The sequence below is a fragment of the Pan troglodytes genome, chromosome 7 (genome assembly GCF_028858775.2).
Source record: "Pan troglodytes isolate AG18354 chromosome 7, NHGRI_mPanTro3-v2.0_pri, whole genome shotgun sequence".
Classification (NCBI taxonomy): Eukaryota; Metazoa; Chordata; class Mammalia; order Primates; family Hominidae; genus Pan; species Pan troglodytes.
In genome coordinates this window covers 113,082,354-113,101,036 of record NC_072405.2, presented here as the reverse complement: position 1 = coordinate 113,101,036, position 18,683 = coordinate 113,082,354, and the positions used below count along the sequence as shown (strand labels likewise).

General features: G+C 38.3%; 1 protein-coding gene and 1 pseudogene across 9 annotated transcripts in view; one reads left to right on the top strand and one right to left on the bottom strand.

Moving 5' to 3' along the window:
* Positions 1–16,750, top strand: part of AZIN1 (antizyme inhibitor 1) — a 37,738-nt gene extending 20,988 nt beyond the window's left edge. For 3 of the 9 annotated variants that reach the window (XM_016958910.3, XM_054656397.2, XM_054656398.2), the window contains 9 exons: positions 3,355–3,528; positions 4,262–4,434; positions 6,788–6,922; positions 8,418–8,499; positions 8,903–8,977; positions 9,943–10,105; positions 13,222–13,334; positions 13,670–13,884; positions 14,474–16,750. In XM_016958910.3, the coding sequence (XP_016814399.1) occupies positions 3,355–3,528; positions 4,262–4,434; positions 6,788–6,922; positions 8,418–8,499; positions 8,903–8,977; positions 9,943–10,105; positions 13,222–13,334; positions 13,670–13,884; positions 14,474–14,585 (1,242 nt within the window). In that variant the 3' untranslated portion in view covers positions 14,586–16,750. Of the gene's footprint in view, positions 1–3,354; positions 3,529–4,261; positions 4,435–6,636; positions 6,923–8,417; positions 8,500–8,902; positions 8,978–9,942; positions 10,106–13,218; positions 13,335–13,669; positions 13,885–14,473 lie in introns of all 9 variants that reach the window. The other 6 variants (XM_054656399.2, XM_063816024.1, XM_063816025.1 and 3 more) reach the window with 3 other exon arrangements.
* Positions 1–18,683, bottom strand: part of LOC104007709 (collagen alpha-1(I) chain-like) — a 62,379-nt pseudogene that overhangs the window by 25,044 nt on the left and 18,652 nt on the right.

The following is an 18,683-nucleotide window of genomic DNA, read 5'->3' as shown; positions in this document are numbered from 1 at the left end:
TGGAGACGAGTCTCACGCTGTCGCCCAGGCTGGAGTGCAGTGGCGTGATCTTGGCTCACGTGCAACCCTCGCCTCCTGGGCTCAAGCAGTTCTCTCTCAGCCTCCTGAATTAGCTAGAATTACAGGCGCACACCACCACACCCGGCTAATTTTTGTATTTTAGTAGAGACGAGGTTTCGCCATGCTGGTCTTGAACTCCTGACCTCAGGTGATCTACCCACCTCAGCCTCCTGAAGTGCTGGGATTACAGGCACGAGCCACCGCGCCCAGCCTCAATTCTTTTTTTTTGCTTGCTTGTTTGAGATGGATTCTTACACTGTTGCCCAGGCTGGAGTTCAGTGGCACGATCTCAGCTCACTGTGACCTCTGCCTCCTGCGTTCAAGCAATTGATTTAGGATCTTTATGCCTCAGCCTCCTGAGTAGCTGGGATTACAGGTCTGTGCCACCATGCCCAGCTAAGTGGTTTTTTTTTTGTTTTGAGATGGAGTCTCCCTCTGTATCCCAGGCTGGAGGGCAATGGCAGTATCTCGGCTCACTGCAACCTCCGCCTCCCACGTTCAAGCGATTCTCCTGCCTCAGCCTCCCAAGTAGCTGGGATTACAGGTGCCCGCCACCATGCCCAGCTAATTTTTTGTATTTTTAGTAGAGGTGGGGTTTCACCATGTTGGCCAGGCTGGTCTCGAACTCCTGACCTGAGGTGATCCGCCCACCTTGGCCTCCCAAAGGGCTGGGATTACAGGCGTGAGCCACTGCGCCTGGCCTAAGTTTTTGTATTTTTAGTAGATGGGGTTTTGCCATGTTGGCCAGGCTGGTATTGAACGCCTGACCAACATGTGATCTGCCCGCCTCGGCCTCCCAGAGTGTTGGAATAACAGGCGTGAGCCACTGTGCCTGGTCTCAGTTGTATTCTTCAGTGGATATTAATTTACTTTCAGATAATTTTGGTTGTGTATGTTCATTGAGAATTTGATAATTTATCCTGAGTACTTACTCTCTGCTGCTCTAGGAGTCAACTTCTGCAGAATCATATACTCAGTGCTACTTAAGGTGATTTTCTTTTTTTTTTCTCTTTGAGACGAAGTTTCACTCTTGTTGCCCAGGCTGGAGCGCAGTGGTGCGATCTCAACTCACTACAACCTCGGCCTCCCTGGTTCAAGCGATTCTCCTGCCTTAGCCTCCCAAGTAGCTGGGATTACAGGCGCCCGGCACCAGGCCCAGCTGATTTTTGTATTTTTAGTAGAGACAGGGTTTCACCGTGTTGACCAGTCTGGTCTCAAACTCCTGACCTCAGGTGATCCACCCACCTTGGCCTCCCAAAGTGCTGGGATTACAGGCGTGAGCCACCGCGCCCAGCCTGGTCTTTTTTTTATATATATATATATTAGACTTAACTGATACAATCTTTCTTTATTGGAGGAAATTTCCTGTATTCAACCAAACTTGTTAGATAATTGTTTTCATGTTACCGGTGTTCAGTAATTGAATATCCAAAATTTTCTCCTTCTCTTGACCTTAAGTCTACAGACGTGTTCATCTTCCCCTCATCCTAGCAAAAATCCCTTTGTCTTCCTCTGCCATTCAACTTGTTAAAACTTGACATATTGGTCATGAAACTTGTCATATTGGTCAACCAATTTCTGCCAAGCCATTCTTCAGTTGCCACTGGGAAGCTCCTAGTCAAATTCTGATGATCATTTTTATCACTTAACTTTATTCTTCTGACTTTTTGCAACACTTTTTGGGGGTCAGATATAATCTTTGAAATATTCCTTCCATCCCACATCTAAATTAACCCACGTTTGGTAGCATTCAATGAGGATTACTCCTCAACCCCATTCTTTTCTGGCTCTGGGGTGACACTTCTGTGTTCTGTAAGTCATTCAGTCCACCTTTTGTCTGTCCTCTCTTATTTAACCTTGGTCTTGCCTTCATAACGTCCTGGTATTCATCTCCTCCATTCCCACTATCTATCCGTCTTTGCACATGTCATTATAGTGACCTCCTAACTTATTTCCCTTTTCATGGTCCTATTGTTTGCCCAAGCCTGCTTAATTTTGTTGAATATTCATTAAATACAAGGCTTCCCTGCTCCCTAAATTTGTTTTTCGTTGCCTACTGAGAATTTTCCAGACTCACATCATGCCTAAGAAAGGAAGCTGAATACCTTGTTGTTTCATCCCATTTCTCTTGGTGGTTCCCGTAAATACCTTATTTTTTCCCAAATTAAATATAAACTTTGTGTCTCCGGAATATCATAGATATCATATCTTGGGAGGATGGATAACTTAATACAACTGTTAAAATTCTGCTGCACATAATGTGCGTTTTGCATTTATATCAGTTGGGCACTATATTCTAATGACATTTTCAAATACTGTGAATTAAAGAGTTGAAAACAGTAACATTGTCTTCATGGATTCTCAAACAGTATTTGGATGTTGTATGTCCTAAATAAGATTTTTTTTGCCTGCTATCTAACACTGAGTAATATATGTTCTGTCCAACTGCATAAGTCATCTCTCTAGTCCTAGAATAGCCACAACTTTAAGGAAGATTATTCTTATTCAGGCTTATCTGATATTTGGTAGACTTATGTACTTTTAAAATCTAATTTTGACATCTCCATGTGCAGACTAACAACCTTGTCTTTTTAAAAATGGTTTCCTGGTTGGTCACGGTGGCTCACACCTGTAATCCCAGCACTTTGGGAGGCCTAACATGGGAGGATCGCTTGAGCTCCAGGAGTTGGAGGCGGTAGTAAGCTATGATTGCACCACTGCCCTCCAGTCTGTTGCTACAGAGCAAGACCTCAACTCTTGAAAAAGTAATAAAATAAGAGGTTTCCCAGTGAAGATGGTCTCTTATTTTACCATGTTGTCTTAAGGTGCAGTTTTAATGGCGATATATAGCTTGTTTTATTTAGCATTTCTGATTCTACTTACTGTATTAGGAAATTATATCCTGAACTGCCAAAGTATTTTAAACAGTGGGGGAAGCATGGGAGAAAATAGGTTCCCTTCCTTCAACTGCCAAAAAGTAAAATCAAGGCAGTTTCATTCTGACTTTTGTCACTGTAATTGATAATAGTTTTTTTATCTCAAAGGGGAGAATATTTTATATGCTAGTGTAGCACAGCAAAAGTAATCAAATATAAGAAGAAAGAACAAATGTATTCAGAGTCTCTTTTAATGTTTACTAAATCTAGTTAACAAGCTTTAAATGTATTACTGTATGTAAATATATGTCTTGACCCATATATTTGTGGAGGAAAAGAGGTGTTCTTTCCTATTTTGATATTTGATTTTCAATGGTTTTTTGTTCATATGTGTCTTTTTTTTTTATAACCATAATAGACAGGGAAAAATGCATTTTTTGTGGGAGATCTTGGAAAGATTGTGAAGAAACACAGTCAATGGCAGAATGTAGTGGCTCAGATAAAGCCATTCTACACAGTGAAGTGCAACTCTGCTCCAGCTGTACTTGAGATTTTGGCAGCTCTTGGAACTGGATTTGCTTGTTCCAGTAAAGTAAGTATTTTTCATTTTTTAACTAAACTGAAACATTGAATAATTTAACTTAATGTAGTTACAGCGGTTAGAGAACAAATGCAAGGAAGTTTGACTTTTGGATGGAGTTTCGAAATAATTGTTTAAATCTCCAGCCTCATGTTGGAAAATTACAAGCTTTTCAAGTGCACCAATGAAAGGGAAGTTTCAGTGTAATGAGCCTTTGAAATGTTTTATCTTTATTAATTGAAAACTTTAATTTGTTCCTCATTCTTAGGCTAGAGCTACTTCTAGACCAAACTACAGCAGATATCTGAACTCTGAGATTTCTTTGGTGCTTCTTTTTAGTAATGTTTAGGCCAGGAGCGATGGCTAACACCTGTAATCCCACCACTTTGAGAGGCTGAGGTGAGAGTTGCTTGAGCCAGGAGTTTAGGATCAGCCTGGGCAACATAGTGAGACCTCGTCTCACTTTTTATTTATTTATGTTTTTAAATAAAAATATTGGTTTGGCTAGGCACAGTGACTCATACCTGTACTCGTAGCACTTTGGGAGGCTGAGGCAGGAGGATCACTTGAGCAGCCCCAGAGATGGAGGCTGCATTGAGCTATGATTGTGCTATTGCACTTCAGCCTGGAATACAAAGAGTGAGACCCTGGTTTTAAAAGGGGTGGGGGTAATAGTATTAGAGGAAGCATTACCAGAATATGAACTGTGACATTATGTATTCTCACTTTAACCTCATTTTCACAGAATGAAATGGCTTTAGTGCAAGAGTTGGGTGTACCTCCAGAAAACATTATTTACATAAGTCCTTGCAAGCAAGTGTCTCAGATAAAGTATGCAGCAAAAGTTGGAGTGAATATCCTGACATGTGACAATGAAATTGAATTGAAGAAAATTGCACGTAATCACCCAAATGCCAAGTAAGTATAAAACTAAGTACTTGAAAATATTATTTAGCACTTAGAGGGTTGGGTTTGTCTTTTGTCTGGGAAGAAAGGAGCATTTGTGGTAGGGCAATGATGTGTATCATAATTATAACTTATTTAAAGGGCCTCTGTGGGAAACACTAGTAACATTTTATTGGCTCTCTACCTCTGATCCTTCATGTGGAATTGGAATTAAAGAAAATAAGAGCAGTTTGGGGATATGATCTTATAATCTTCAAGGAATCCTTGATAGTTGGTGTGATAATCAAATTAGGGCCATGGCTGTATTTTCATTATTTCTATAACTTTGTTTGATGTTTGATAACGTTAGGAACAGGATAAACTTTGGTCAGCATTTTTTCCTGTTTAGCTGAGGATTTAATCTACCCTAGGCCATAGTTCTTGAATGGTCATCTCTACTGACAGTGTCTTCGAAGCCTAGTCCATAGATTTGGGGGGTTTTGTTTTTAAGGCTAATACTTTTATTTTTGAACATGAAGTTTAATTTTTTACTTGCATCTTCATGTATCCAGAGAATTTTTTTTTCTTGATTAGAAAGTTTACTTTTTAAAGGCTGGGTGCAGTGGCTCACACCTGTAATCCCAGCACTTTAGGAGACTGAGGCTGGTGGATCATTTAAGGTCAAGGTGGCCTGCGCCTGTAATCCCAGCTACTTGGGAAGCTGAGGCAAGAGAATCCCTTGAACCCAGGAGCCGGAGGCTGCAGTGAGCCAAGATCGAGCCACTGCACTCCAGCCTGGGCAACAGAGCAAGACTCCCTCATAAAAAGGTTTACTTTTTTAAAAGCAAAAAGATTTAAGGCAAATTTTATGTTTTCACAAACTGGTATATCGAGAGGGCTTAAGAATATACTAAAAGCATATTGAATTATGCAGTTGTTGGCTTACTTTTTAATGAGTTATGTGTGTTTCCGGAAATGAATTCTATCTATATTTTCTTTGTATGTCCATAATTTTCATACTGACTTTAATGGTGTACTTAAGATATCCTGACAGCATTGATTACTCTGGTAAATCTTTGTGTGGATAAAAGCCTTGTTGGGAAAATTCTAGGGAACCACTTGTTTTTCTAAAAAATATTGTTCTGTGATCCTCTGAAGACAAGCTGTGATTTGTGATGTTTTAGTATGTTAGATTGTGGACTGGCATCTTCTTGATGGAGCTGATTCTAACCTTAGAATAATTTTTGCTTTCATCAATCTTGTCCTCTGATTATCAAATTAGGGCCATAGCTGTATTTTCATGGCCATATTATTAACCTTCTTAGTTTATGTAATTAATACATCCATAGGAAAACAGTTACACAAAAAGAATTTGTATATTTTCAACTTCTAGCAGTTTGTAATTACTCAGCTCCTGAAATTAAAGAAATTTAATCAGTTTTAGTCATCTTGTCTTGGTTGCCATGGTTTGGAAGGAAATACCAAATAGATTTGAATCAGTAGACTAGAAGGCTGCTGTTTAAACACATAAAATAATTTTTTAAAAAGCTTTCTGGGTTGGGCGCAGTAGCTCATGCCTGTAATCCCAGCACTTGGGGAGGCCGAGGCGGGTGGATCACTTGAAGTCAGGAGTTTGAGACCAGCCTGGCCAACATGGTGAAACCCTGTCTCCACTAAAAATAAAAAAAAATTAGCTGGGCGTGGTGGTGCACCCTTGTATTTCCAGCTACTTTGGGAGGCTGAGGCAGGAGAATTGCTTGAACTCAGGAGGCACTCTCATGAGGCGGAGGTTGCAGTGAGCTGAAATTGCGCCACTGCACTCCAGCCTGGGCGACAGAGTGAAACTCCATCTCAGAAAAAAAAGAAAAAAAAAATTTAAAAAATGCTTCCTATTTTTTTCCAGTTAGAAACCTGCTGGGATGTAACAATGTTAGTAGGAAGAATGTTTGCAGTAACCATGGAGGTTTAGCTAGTTAGCACAATCAAAGAAATTTGAAGACATTTAAAGCCCTGATATTTTTATTGAAAGACAATGATGGCATTGCTATTCAATTTAGTCTTCGTAGGTGGATTTATGGACTGATGGACTTCATTTGAAAGTAATGTCGTCTTTCATTACAGAGCCCAACCAACTCTTGATGCTACAACAGAGTCTTAACTTGCTGCATTTTCCAAAATCCCATCCTTGTAAGCTTCATGCTTTAGGCCCTAATTGCTAGTTTTTTCTCTATACAGGATTGTTTTTCATTAGGTTCACTTGATTCATCCGTCGCTGGATTTGGGAGCACTGGCAACATAATCAACACACTTCCTACAATCTTCAGGCTTCACATGTGCTGATGATGATGTAAACCAACTCTGCCCCAATCATCTCCCCTTCTCTTAGGGTCTTACTACATATTGCAACAGAAGATAATATTGGAGGTGAAGAGGGTAACATGAAGTTTGGCACTACCCTGAAGAACTGTAGGCATCTCTTGGAATGTGCTAAGGAACTTGATGTCCAAATAATTGGGGTTAAGTGAGTATTTGTTTTAAACTTTAAAAGCTGTGAACATTTTATGGTGGTAACCTGTCTTTCTGGTTATTGATTTAAGACTTTATTTGCATGAAATCTAAGATGCAATTTTTTCTAGTCTTTTAACACACATATATGTGTTTTCTTCTTAGTTTAGGCAAAACAACTTAAATATGCCTTGTCCCTTTTCATACTGTTTTGCAACTGTACCTCCTTCCCCACAATAAAAAGAATAGCAAATAATATTTTGATTCGGTTAGTGCAGAGTAACTTAAATCGCCGCCTTTTAAATTGGAGGGAGGGGATTTGCTAGAATTCTTAATGAAAATAAAAGTGTCAGACTTTTGTCCTTTTAACGATTACTCTGGGGAACTTCAATAAATTAGACTTTGCTTTAGCCTTTTAATTTTATATGTGAGGAAACCGAGACTCCAAGAGGTTCAAAGACTTGATAATAGCCTCAGAACTAATTACAGGCATAGTAACACTAAGCCCTAGATGTTGTTTGCCAGCCCATTGCTACTTTTACCAAAGTAAAAAGGTCTTGCTTTTTCAAACACTCACAAAGATGTATTGTGTATCTTTCTTTAATTTTATTATTTATTTTTTGAGATAGTATCTCATTCTGTCTCCCATGCTGGAGTGCAGTGGCACGATCATGGCTCACTGCAGCCTCAAACTCCTGGCTCAAGCAATCTTCCTGCCTTGGCCTCCCAAAGTGGTGGGATTACAGATGTGAGCCTCTGTGCCTGGCCTTGTTGTGTATCTTTCTATACTACTTTGTACATAAATAGGTGGTAGTCTTTTAAACAAAGAATGGGATCATGCTGTGCCTTACACAATAGATAACATTCCATGTCAGTCTAGTTTTAAGTTTTAAGTCGACATAAAAATTAATGAAGTACTATCTCGAATAGATGAAGGGAAAAGAAGAATGGACTGTACGGGTACAGTTCTATGGATTTTAGTACTTGTGTGACCACTGCCACAATCAGGAAGTATTCTATTCTGAAACTTTATCACTAGTAATACTAGTGAATAATAGTAATGCTGTTACTCAGCTTGATTAATGTTCATTTGTATTTATTTCACAACAGACACATTTTTGTATTTGGTTGGGTAATCAGTTCAGTTTTATGCTCAACTGAATGTGATACGATTCGGTAGTGCTTGTTACTTCACTATATAAACATAAAAGTGCCACATATACATAAAAGCACACCTTATTGTATAACCGTGGAACAGTACTGATAATTGACTTATTGTTAAGAATTTTTGTTTATAGAATTACAGTTTTATCTTGGCATTGCCTTTTCTATAAAGCTGGTACTGTAACTTTTGGGTAATTAGAAGCTAATGCTTCTAATACTTTAAATATTTGGCAAAGTTAATGGGGATACTTAATGGTATGAATATGATGAATGACAGTTGAAAGAAATTACAGGAGGTGTCTCTACAACTTTCTGCTCCTTTAAATTTATTATTCTATGTGTTTCAGATTTCATGTTTCGAGTGCTTGCAAAGAATCTCAAGTATATGTACATGCTCTATCTGATGCTCGATGTGTGTTTGACATGGCTGTAAGTTCTTTCTTTAAGTTATTTTGATATTTTATTTTAGCCAGGATGTTAAGTTAAAGACTAAGTATTGTTTTCTGCCTGTGTGAATTACTCTGACTACATTCAACGTGACACACACCTCATTTTTATTATATAAGCATTCAGAGCTCTGTCAGTCACACCTTTTAAGCAGGTAAAGGAGTGAAATAGTAATTTACTTGCATAAGTCTAGAAGAGAGTACAAATAAAATCAAAGAGACAGCATACCTAACATTGAATAATGTGTTTCTATCAGTAAAAAACCAAGAATTTGCTGTACTAAAGATCAGAACAGATATTTACCTCCCTAGGAGGGGGTTTAAAAATGTTCTCATATCCATTACAATTTGGAAAAACATTTAAATATTTTTTTTTCCATCTCTAGGGAGAAATTGGCTTTACGATGAACATGTTAGACATTGGTGGAGGATTCACGGGAACTGAATTTCAATTGGAAGAGGTAAACTTTTCAGTAGATGACATTAACAGAATAATTGCTTTCTTTGTTACTTAAGTGGTGGATGTGTAGAGCAGGATTTTTACAATAGCAGAAACTAAACCCTATAACATCTCTTTAAAATTATGTTCTTAGAAAAGGAATAGGCAGTTAGTAGACCTAGCTAACTTTGAAAAGTTTGATAGAATTCTTTGAACATTATCATAAAACATTTTCTATTTCAGTTGTGTTTCTGTACTTAATGGCACAAATGATTTAATACTTAGAAAACTTCACTACTACCTTTTTTTTTTTTTAAAGTCTTCCTGTGTTGCCCAGGCTGGAGTGGAGTGGCGCAATTATAGCTCACTATAGCTTCCAACTCCTGGGCTCAAGCGATCCTCCCGCTTCAACCTCCCAAGTAGCTGGGACTTTAAAAAAAAAAAAAAAAAAATTGAGTCTTTCTATATTGCCCAGGCTGGTCTCGGAACTCCTGGCCTCAAATGATCCTCCTGTCCCCAAGTGATCCTCCTGCCCCAGCCTCCCAAAGTTTTGGGGTTATAGGCGTGAGCCACCACTCCCAGCCAACTTTAGCATTTAGGCCAGATACACGTCACACCTGTTTCTCACCTTCCTGCTCTGCCCTCCTTCCTTCTGTGATATCTAGAAACTATGATTTGAAAATTTTACTTCTGTTTTTAGTGATCAAGTATAGAAAAATGACTTAAAAAAAAACAAAAACAAATACCAGTGGGTATTTGTTATTAGAGCTATTTTTAAAATTAATGCCATTCTGATAGTTACAAAATAAACTGACTTGAAAGCATGCCTAATTAATTGCTTGGAGATAACTACAAAGTTGCTAAGGTTCATGATCTGTGATTGGAACTGCTTCATTTTCCTAGAAAATTTTGTTAATATCAATCTCTGAATATTGCGAATTATCTAATCCAATATTGAAACCATACTGTGGCATTTAAAATCCATAGGTTAATCATGTTATCAGCCCTCTGTTGGATATCTACTTTCCTGAAGGATCTGGTGTTAAGATAATTTCAGAACCCGGAAGCTACTATGTGTCTTCTGCATTTACACTCGCAGTTAATATCATAGCAAAGAAAGTTGTTGAAAATGATAAATTTCCCTCTGGAGGTAAGTTATAAAGTTTATAGTTTTATTTTTGTTGGTAGATAATTGCAGTTAGTCTGGAAATGAGCAGATGGTCATGAAGTTGTAGGTGGTTTTCAGCTTTTAAAAATCTTAAAACTGGCCGGGCGTGGTGGCTCACGCCTATAATCCCAGCACTTTGGGAGGCAGAGCCAGGTGGATCACAAGGTCAGGAGTTCGAGACCAGCCTGGCCAATATGGTGGAAACCCCATCTCTACTAAAAATATAAAACTTAGCTGGTCATGGTGGCGCACACCTGTAATCCCGGCTACTCGGGAGGCTGAGGCACAAAAATCGCTTGAATCCGGGAGGCAGAGGTTGCAGTCAGCCAAGATTGTGCCACTGGACTCCAGCCTGGGTGACAAGAGTGAGACTCCGTCTCAAAAAAAAAAAAAAAATCTTAAAGCCAAGGTCCCATTCCATAAGACTTCCAAATCCAACTTTCTTGGTACTGATGTTTAGATATGTGTGTTTTAGATAAATGTCTAGCAGATGATTAATTCTCATCCATTATTCAGAACTACTTTTATTGTGATCTTTTCTGTTCTCCTTACCTCACATGGGTCACAGGGAGGCTCTGTTTTCACACTTTCTCACATAAGGGCCACAAAGAGTCCCTGTAATCTAACTCAAGTCAAACCAACAAAAAGGCACTAGACAGTACCATCTTGTTGGCTAATATTGTAGGAAATACTGTTTTACATTAAGAAGACTTTTTTTTTTGGCTGTGGACTAATCCACAGCCCATAGGAAAGTTGTCCATTTCCCCAATATTGTCTTTTTTTTACAGCTTTGTTTTTCCTTGCTTAGAATCCAGTCCAGGACCACATTGAATTCGTCATTTCTCCTTGAATCTAGATAAAGTTTCTCAGCTCATTACTTTGTATTTTTTAACTTTGACATTTTTGAAGAGTAGAAATTTCATAGCTGATCCTTAGTTTGGGTTTGTTGGATGATTCCTCATGATTAATTTTTTAGGCTATGCATTTGGGGCATGAAGTCCACTAAAGTGTTACTCTGTTCTTCTCACTTCATCATGTTAGGAGGCACATGATAGTGGCCAATTCTAATATTGATGATGCTAGGTGTTTTTTCTTGTTGTTTTGTCGCCCAGGCTGGAGTACAGTGGCTCCATCAGGGCTCATTGCAGTCTCTACCTCCCGGCTTAAGCAGTCCTCCTACCTTCAACCTCTTGCATAGCTGGGACTACAGGCGTATGCCACCATGCCTGGCTAGGTTTTTTTCTATTTTTATTTTGTAGAGGGTTTCGTCGTGTTTCTCAGGCTGGTCTCAAACTCCTGAGCTCAAGTGATCCACCTGCCTCAGCCTCCCAAAGTGCTGGGATTACAAACTTGAGTCAATGCACCTGGCCTTATGATTTTTTTTTTTTTTTTTTGAGACTGTTTTGCTTTTGTTGCCCAAGCTGGAATGCAGTGGCATGATCTCAGCTCACTGCAACCTCCACCTCCCAGGTTCAAGCAATTCTCCTGCCTCAGCCTCCCAAGTAGCTGGGATTACAGGTGCGTGCCACCACACCCGGCTAGATTTTTTTTTTTTAATTTAAATGCTAGTTTTGAGCACTTGTTTAAGGTTGTGTCGGGCAGGTTTCTTTCCATTGTGAAGTGGCAAGTTTAAATTAGAGACTCTGTAAACTACCTGTTTTTAACCAGATTTTCACCCCATTAGTTTTAGCATCTATTGTTGAATTTCTAACTTTATTGTTTATATTAGTTGGCCTTTACTTAAGGAATATCTTTTCCTTCCCTCCTGTTTATTTATGAGTTTAGACTCATAGATCTTTATTCAATAGGTTTATATAATCTGTTACTCTCATTTTTCCCTTGACATGTCTCCATTATTCTCAGAGCAATTCTTTATTTTTTGGTATATCAAGATGTTCCAGGCTCATTTTAACCTTTTAAATGAGCCTCAGTCCTGTAATCAGTTGTTTCTCCAGGGAGCCTTGGTTTGTTTTCGTGGAGAGTGATATTTTAAAAACCTGAAAATGAGTATTGGTTGTGCTAAGAGTAGAGTAGCTGTGAGTAGAATGGGCGTTTTCAAAGGTTTCAAAGTGAGGTGAGAGGATCTATTGATCCCTGAAGCTCGAGGCTGCGGTGACCTGTGATCACGCTACTGCACTGTAGCCTGAGTAACAGTGAGGCCCTGTCTCAACACACACACACAGATTCCCACTGGCAGTGTATACATGTGAGCTCTGGTTGCTCCTCCCGCTCTCTGATGTTTTGTAGTGTCAGTCTTTAAGTTGATCCAGTCAGGTTGGTGGTAATGGTAGCCCATTGTGGTTTTAATTTGCATTTACCTGATGACTAACGATGTAGAGCACTGTTTTCTTTTTCTTTTTCTTTTCTTTCTTTTCTTTTTTTTTTTGTTTTTGAGACAGGGTTTTTGCTCTGTCATCCAGGCTGGAATGAGTGGCACAATCTCAACTTTTATTTTTAATTCTACATTCAAACACATATTTAACTCCTTGTGCATATATTGCCTTCCTCTTGCTGATTTGAAAAGAAACTAAAAAGTGTTTTTCCTTGCTGCTTCATTTCCCCTTTTTTTGAAACAGCAACTATCAGAAAGTCTTCTAGAATCTTAATACTTTTTTCTTTTTTTTTTTTTTGAGACAGGGTCTCATTCTGTCACCCAGGCTGGAGTGCAGTAGCACAGCCTTGGCTCACTGTCTCACTGTCTTACTGTAACCTCCGCCTCCCGGATTCAAGGGATTCTAGTGCCTCAGCCTCCCAAGTAGCTGTGATTACAGGCATGCACCACCACACCTGGCTGTTTTTTGTATTTTTAGTAGAGATGGAGTTTTGCCATGTTGTTCAGGCTGATCTTGAACTCCTGACCTCAAGTGATCCTCCCACCTCAGCCTCACAAAGTGCTAGGATTACAGGCATGAGCCACCGCATCCAGCCCTAGAGCACTGTTTTCTTGTGCTCATTGGTTATCTTCCTTTGTGAAATGCGTGCTCTATGTGTCTTTTTAAGTTTAAATAGTTTGAGAAATGTGAAAATTACATTAATTTGTTTCATATGAGCCATTTTATTAAAAATTCATTTTCCCCTTTCCTGTTTTATTCCAGTAGAAAAAACCGGAAGTGATGAACCAGCCTTCATGTATTATATGAATGATGGTGTTTATGGTTCTTTTGCAAGTAAACTGTCTGAGGACTTAAATACCATTCCAGAGGTTCACAAGGCAAGTTTTATCAGAAATATCAAAACCTATTTGGCATTTTATAAGCTGAGCTGTTATTTTTAAGATGCTTCCCAGTTTTTTGAAAAACATTTTAGAATGGGGAAAAATGTCCTTTTTGAGGATTTGCGTTCTTCTGGTGGAGTCCCTTTTTTAGTTTGTTGCCTTTACGTGGAGTTAATGGTACCATTGAGGCTTAAGTAGCACCCTGCCCTTGGCTCTAGGCCTTTTTTCCATGAGCACATTGGATCTGAGACAGTGAAAAATACTTATTTACTCACAAATTCAATACCTGCGTAAGTATGAGTAAAAATTAAATTGTAAAACTTTTCCTACAGAAATACAAGGAAGATGAGCCTCTGTTTACAAGCAGCCTTTGGGGTCCATCCTGTGATGAGCTTGATCAAATTGTGGAAAGCTGTCTTCTTCCTGAGCTGAATGTGGGAGATTGGCTTATCTTTGATAACATGGGAGCAGATTCTTTCCATGAACCATCTGCTTTTAATGATTTTCAGAGGCCAGCCATTTATTACATGATGTCATTCAGTGATTGGTAAGGTGATTTTATTTTAAGGCAGATGGGATATTTGAACTGTCCTTTTAGACTTGCTAATAAGTTTTAATTCTGTAATGAATGCTAAACTTAGAAGTACAGTCATGTATTGCCTATACAGTGTAGTTAATGATGGGAATTTGTTCTGACAAATACAACATTAGGCGATTGTATGATGGCATAACCTACTACATAATCTAGGCCATGTGGTATATTGATCCTAGGCTACAAACCTGTACAGCACGTTACTCTGTTTAATACTGTTGGCAGTTGTAATGCAGTGGCGTTTGTGTATCTTAAGTTACTTAAACATAGAAAGGATAATACATTGTGCTATGACATGATTGCTGCGATGTAACGAGGTGATAGGACTTTTTAAACTTCACTGTAACTTTACGGTATACCACAGTCATATGTGTAGTCTTTGACCAAAACATCACTCTGCAGTGCATGACTATCATAGAAAAATGATGATCTTTTAAAGGTTTTTGGAAGACTAGTTATAATCCTGTTTTATTATCCATTTGTTATGTGATTACGTGGTCTTTGGGCTTAAACTGAGAATTTACCTGATTTTTTTTCTACATAGGTATGAGATGCAAGATGCTGGAATTACTTCAGACTCAATGATGAAGAACTTCTTCTTTGTGCCTTCTTGCATTCAGCTGAGCCAAGAAGACAGCTTTTCCGCTGAAGCTTAAACAGGCATTAACGCTTCTTTAGATCTGAAGTTGCAGGTTAAGCTTGTCTGGTCAACATTCCAGTGTGGAAAAATAATTTAAACAATCTTATTCTCTTAATTCTTTTCGCAACAAAAACTATTAGTAATAGCTATTTGGGACCAGACAAAATCAGCTTTCATCTATAATTCATTGGGGATAATGGGAGATTTAGATAATGTATCCAGATTTAAACCTACCAGTTTGTCCTACCCCTTAAGCGTTTAAAATAAAATATGCAACAAAATGGATGACTTAGTGGAGATGGAAGCCCATTAATTGGGTTCCCCATTAAATCGTTTACATACAAGAACACAGTTTTTATACTAAGGATTTGTGTTTAAAGTCTTGTAAAGTTCATGTCTTTCACCCAGATATATCAAATGTTAGAAGACCAGTGTGACTTCATTAGATAACGTTTAGTGTATTTAGAATGTGTAAATTTGTGCTTTGAACTGTAGTTTAATAAATGTAAAATTGCATCATAGTATTTGTTGACCTAATGTAACCCTTGTATGATTGCAATAAAATTTTGTGTAGATTTTACTGTTTTTTCAGGCTAAAACTTTGGGAAAGGGGCTAGCTAGCAAAGGTAGTTTTGAAATAGATGTGTATATGGACTGTTTTGAAGGGTTTTTTTCTTTATAGCCCAGTTAAGTTTTGTTTGGCTCGGTGCATTTTTCATTTATTTAATTAGTAATTTAAGTAAAGTGTTTGGTAAATCATTGTGAAGTTCAGATTCATTATGGAGAGTTGATGTGCAGTAAGCATGATGTTTAACAATTTTAACACCAAAAATGTTAATCCTGCATAAATCAATTGTAATAATAAATAGGTGTTTCTGTATAGATAGAATGCATAGAGTACCTTAGTAAATCTTTGAATCACAATCTTTTGGCTGAAATGGAAGATTCTGTTAAATACTTTGAATAAACTTGGGGGGAGGGAAATAAAATTGCAGAAAACTGCAGAGCACTAAAACTTAAAGAAGGGCTACATCTTTATCCAGAAACCTGTTGCTCTTTTGCACGGAATGTTTAAATTCAGAGTTGGGATGGGGGTTGGGGTGAAGCACACTTATTATCTTCAGTTGCAGTGATTTCAAATTTAGGATTTTTTGTTGTTGGTTTGAACTGTCCCCTTAGTTTCTTGTTATTTCCAATTTGTTCTGCTTAGTCATTACTTTTAATTCTTTTCTTACTAAAATTTTATGGTGGTTGGGGGAAGGGAGTTAGCATCACTAACCTGACAGTTGTTGCCAGGAATTTGCTTTGTTTACTGCTAGTATATTAGAAATCCTAGATCTCAGAATCACAATAGTAATAAACAACAGGGGTCATTTTTTCCTAACTTACTCTGTGTTCAGGTGTGGAATTTCTGTCTCCCAAGAGGAAATGTGACTTCACTTTGGTGCCAATGGACAGAAAATTCTACCTGTGCTACATAGGAGAAGTTTGGAATGCACTTAATAGCTGGTTTTTACACCTTGATTTCGAGGTGGAAAGAAATTGATCATGAATCTCTAATAAATTTAAATATCTTAAACCAGTAGGTGCTTAATATTTTTTGATTTGATTAATGCCCATTTGAATCTCATGGGTTCTATTAAAAAATATATATATAGGGCCCCAATCCATTGCCATCAAATTGCCCTTGGACTTTTCCAAGGTATATTATGGGGTTTTATGCAAAATTCCAAGCTACCATGTAACTTTTTTTTAACCATTTAACAAGGAGGGGGAACTGTTTCCTACCTTCTTTACATGTTGTGCATTGTTGTGGTCCAGAAATGCCAAACCTTTTTAAAGATGGTGCAACTTTGAGTCCTTGGCTTGACTATACAGGCCTTGAACTTCATGGCATATCAACTTTGCCATATCTGCAGGAGAGCTGTTCTATATGAAATAGCTCAGAGTTGCAAATATCACATGTGAATGATACGGTAACTTTTAAGAAATGTCTGTATTGTATTTGAAGACTGTTTGCCATAAATCTGAAATTTGAACCTATGTATTTCAATTTGGTATGCTAAAAAGTTCTGAATTAATGTAAAGTTTTTTGTTATAATATTGTAATCTCAGTTCAAAAGTTAACTGCAAATATAAAACCCAATGATTTCTATATAGTAAATTGAACTGTAAAGGTAACTTGTGTGTGATTCTGAATACATAGATAAATGTTTTTATTCCTCATGTTTTACTTTGGCTTCTATCTGAAATAGAGGTAAAATTTTACATATCAGCTTTATGTGTATTAACAATCTTGCTTTATTAGAAAGTAAATTGATTCTGCTAAAAAATGCTGGAAGTTATATATAGAACAGTGAAATTTTGGTAAAGTCCAGTATATATGTGAGCACTGTTTCCAGGACAGCCTTTTCTAGACACTTCAGTTCACTAGCCTCCTAACAATTTAAAACCCAGACTAAATGAATAGATTGACAAATTAAGCTAGATTTATTCCAAGTAAATATGGGCATTAATACCATTAAATGGAAATACTGGGTTAGAGAAGCCACACATTGCTTAATTCCTTTTTTCTTCTTTTTAGAGTATATATTTTAGTTTCCTAACCTGTCTTGGCCTTAAGAAGTCTTCTGAACTCTGCTGAAATGAAAAGCATCATCTCTTTGTTCTTTGAACACTTTAGTTAACTGGGTGACTTAATATTTTGGGGAGTAACTTTAAATTTAAAGATTTACTTAATTATTCAGGCAATGCACTAGTATAGGGTGGTGGTTAAAGGTGTAGACCTTGCCTCCAGTCTGCTTGACTCAAATCCTGCCTCTGCCATTTACTGTCTGTATGAACATAGGCTAGTCACCTAACCCTTTTGTGCTTCGGTTTTCCCAGATGGAAAATCGTGGTAAGGCCAGGCACAGTGGTTTATGCTCGTAAATGCCAGCACTTTGGAAGGTTGAGGTGAGAGGATTGCTTGAGCTCAGGAGTTCGAGACTAGCCTGGGCAATGTAGGGAGACCTCTGTCTCTCCAAAAAAATTCAAAATTAGCTGGTAGTCCCAGCTACTCAAAAGGCCAAGATGGGAGGATTGCTTGGGCCCAAGAGGTGGAGGCTGCAGTGAGCCGCGATCACACCACTGCACTCCAGCCTGGGCAACAAAGTAAGACCCTATCTCTAATAAGAAAAGAAAGAAAATGATGGTAGTAAAAGTAGCAGCTTCATAAGGTTATAAGGATGTAACAGTTACAAGGTGCTTAGAACTGGCTGGCACACAGGGCTCAATAAACGACCCTTATTACCTATTAGATTGATTATACTGATTTGGACAAGTTGCTCTGGGCCTTGGTTTCTTGTCTGTAGGATGAAGACACTAGAACTTAACCTTACCAGGCCTTGAAAGTGCCTGGCACATGGATGCAAATGGCAGATACTGCCAGTGGTTGATAGCTTGGTATTAAGATCTCTTTAGCATGTACTTGACCATTCTCTTTTGTCCTTGTAAGTTGGACTTTCGGTTGGGCATCAGAGAAGGTTTTGTATTGCTGCCTTTTAGTTGATTTAATTTTAATGTAACCTTATAGTATTAAAGCACAGGCCAGGCACAGTGGCTCACGCCTGTAATCCCAACAATTCAGGAGGCTGAGGCAGGCAGATCACCTGAGGTCAGGAGTTTTGAGACCAGCCTGGCCAACGTGGTGAAACGCCATCTCTACTAAAAATACAAAAATTAGCCAGGCATGGTGGCACACACCTGTGCCAGCTACTCGAGGCTGAGGCAGGAGAATTGCTTGAACCTGGGAGGCAAAAGTTGCAGTGAGTGGAGATTGCACCACTGCACTCCAGCCTGGGTGACAGAGCAAGACTCCATCTCAAAAAAAGAAAAGAAACACAGTAATAGTAGAAACTTAAATTGGCAGGAATCAAAATGTAAAACAAAAATTAGTCTTCTACATTTGAGTTGTGAGTAAATCCTATGAATCGCATCCATCCTGAGAGGAAAAAGGTGTGATGCAAGTAATTACGGCAGCAGGCTTTCATAATGAGGATAAACCTGGCCTAGGAACAAGAAACGAACTAGTTCTGGTCTTTACTGGCATTTGCATTAAGTTAAAGCTAACCTG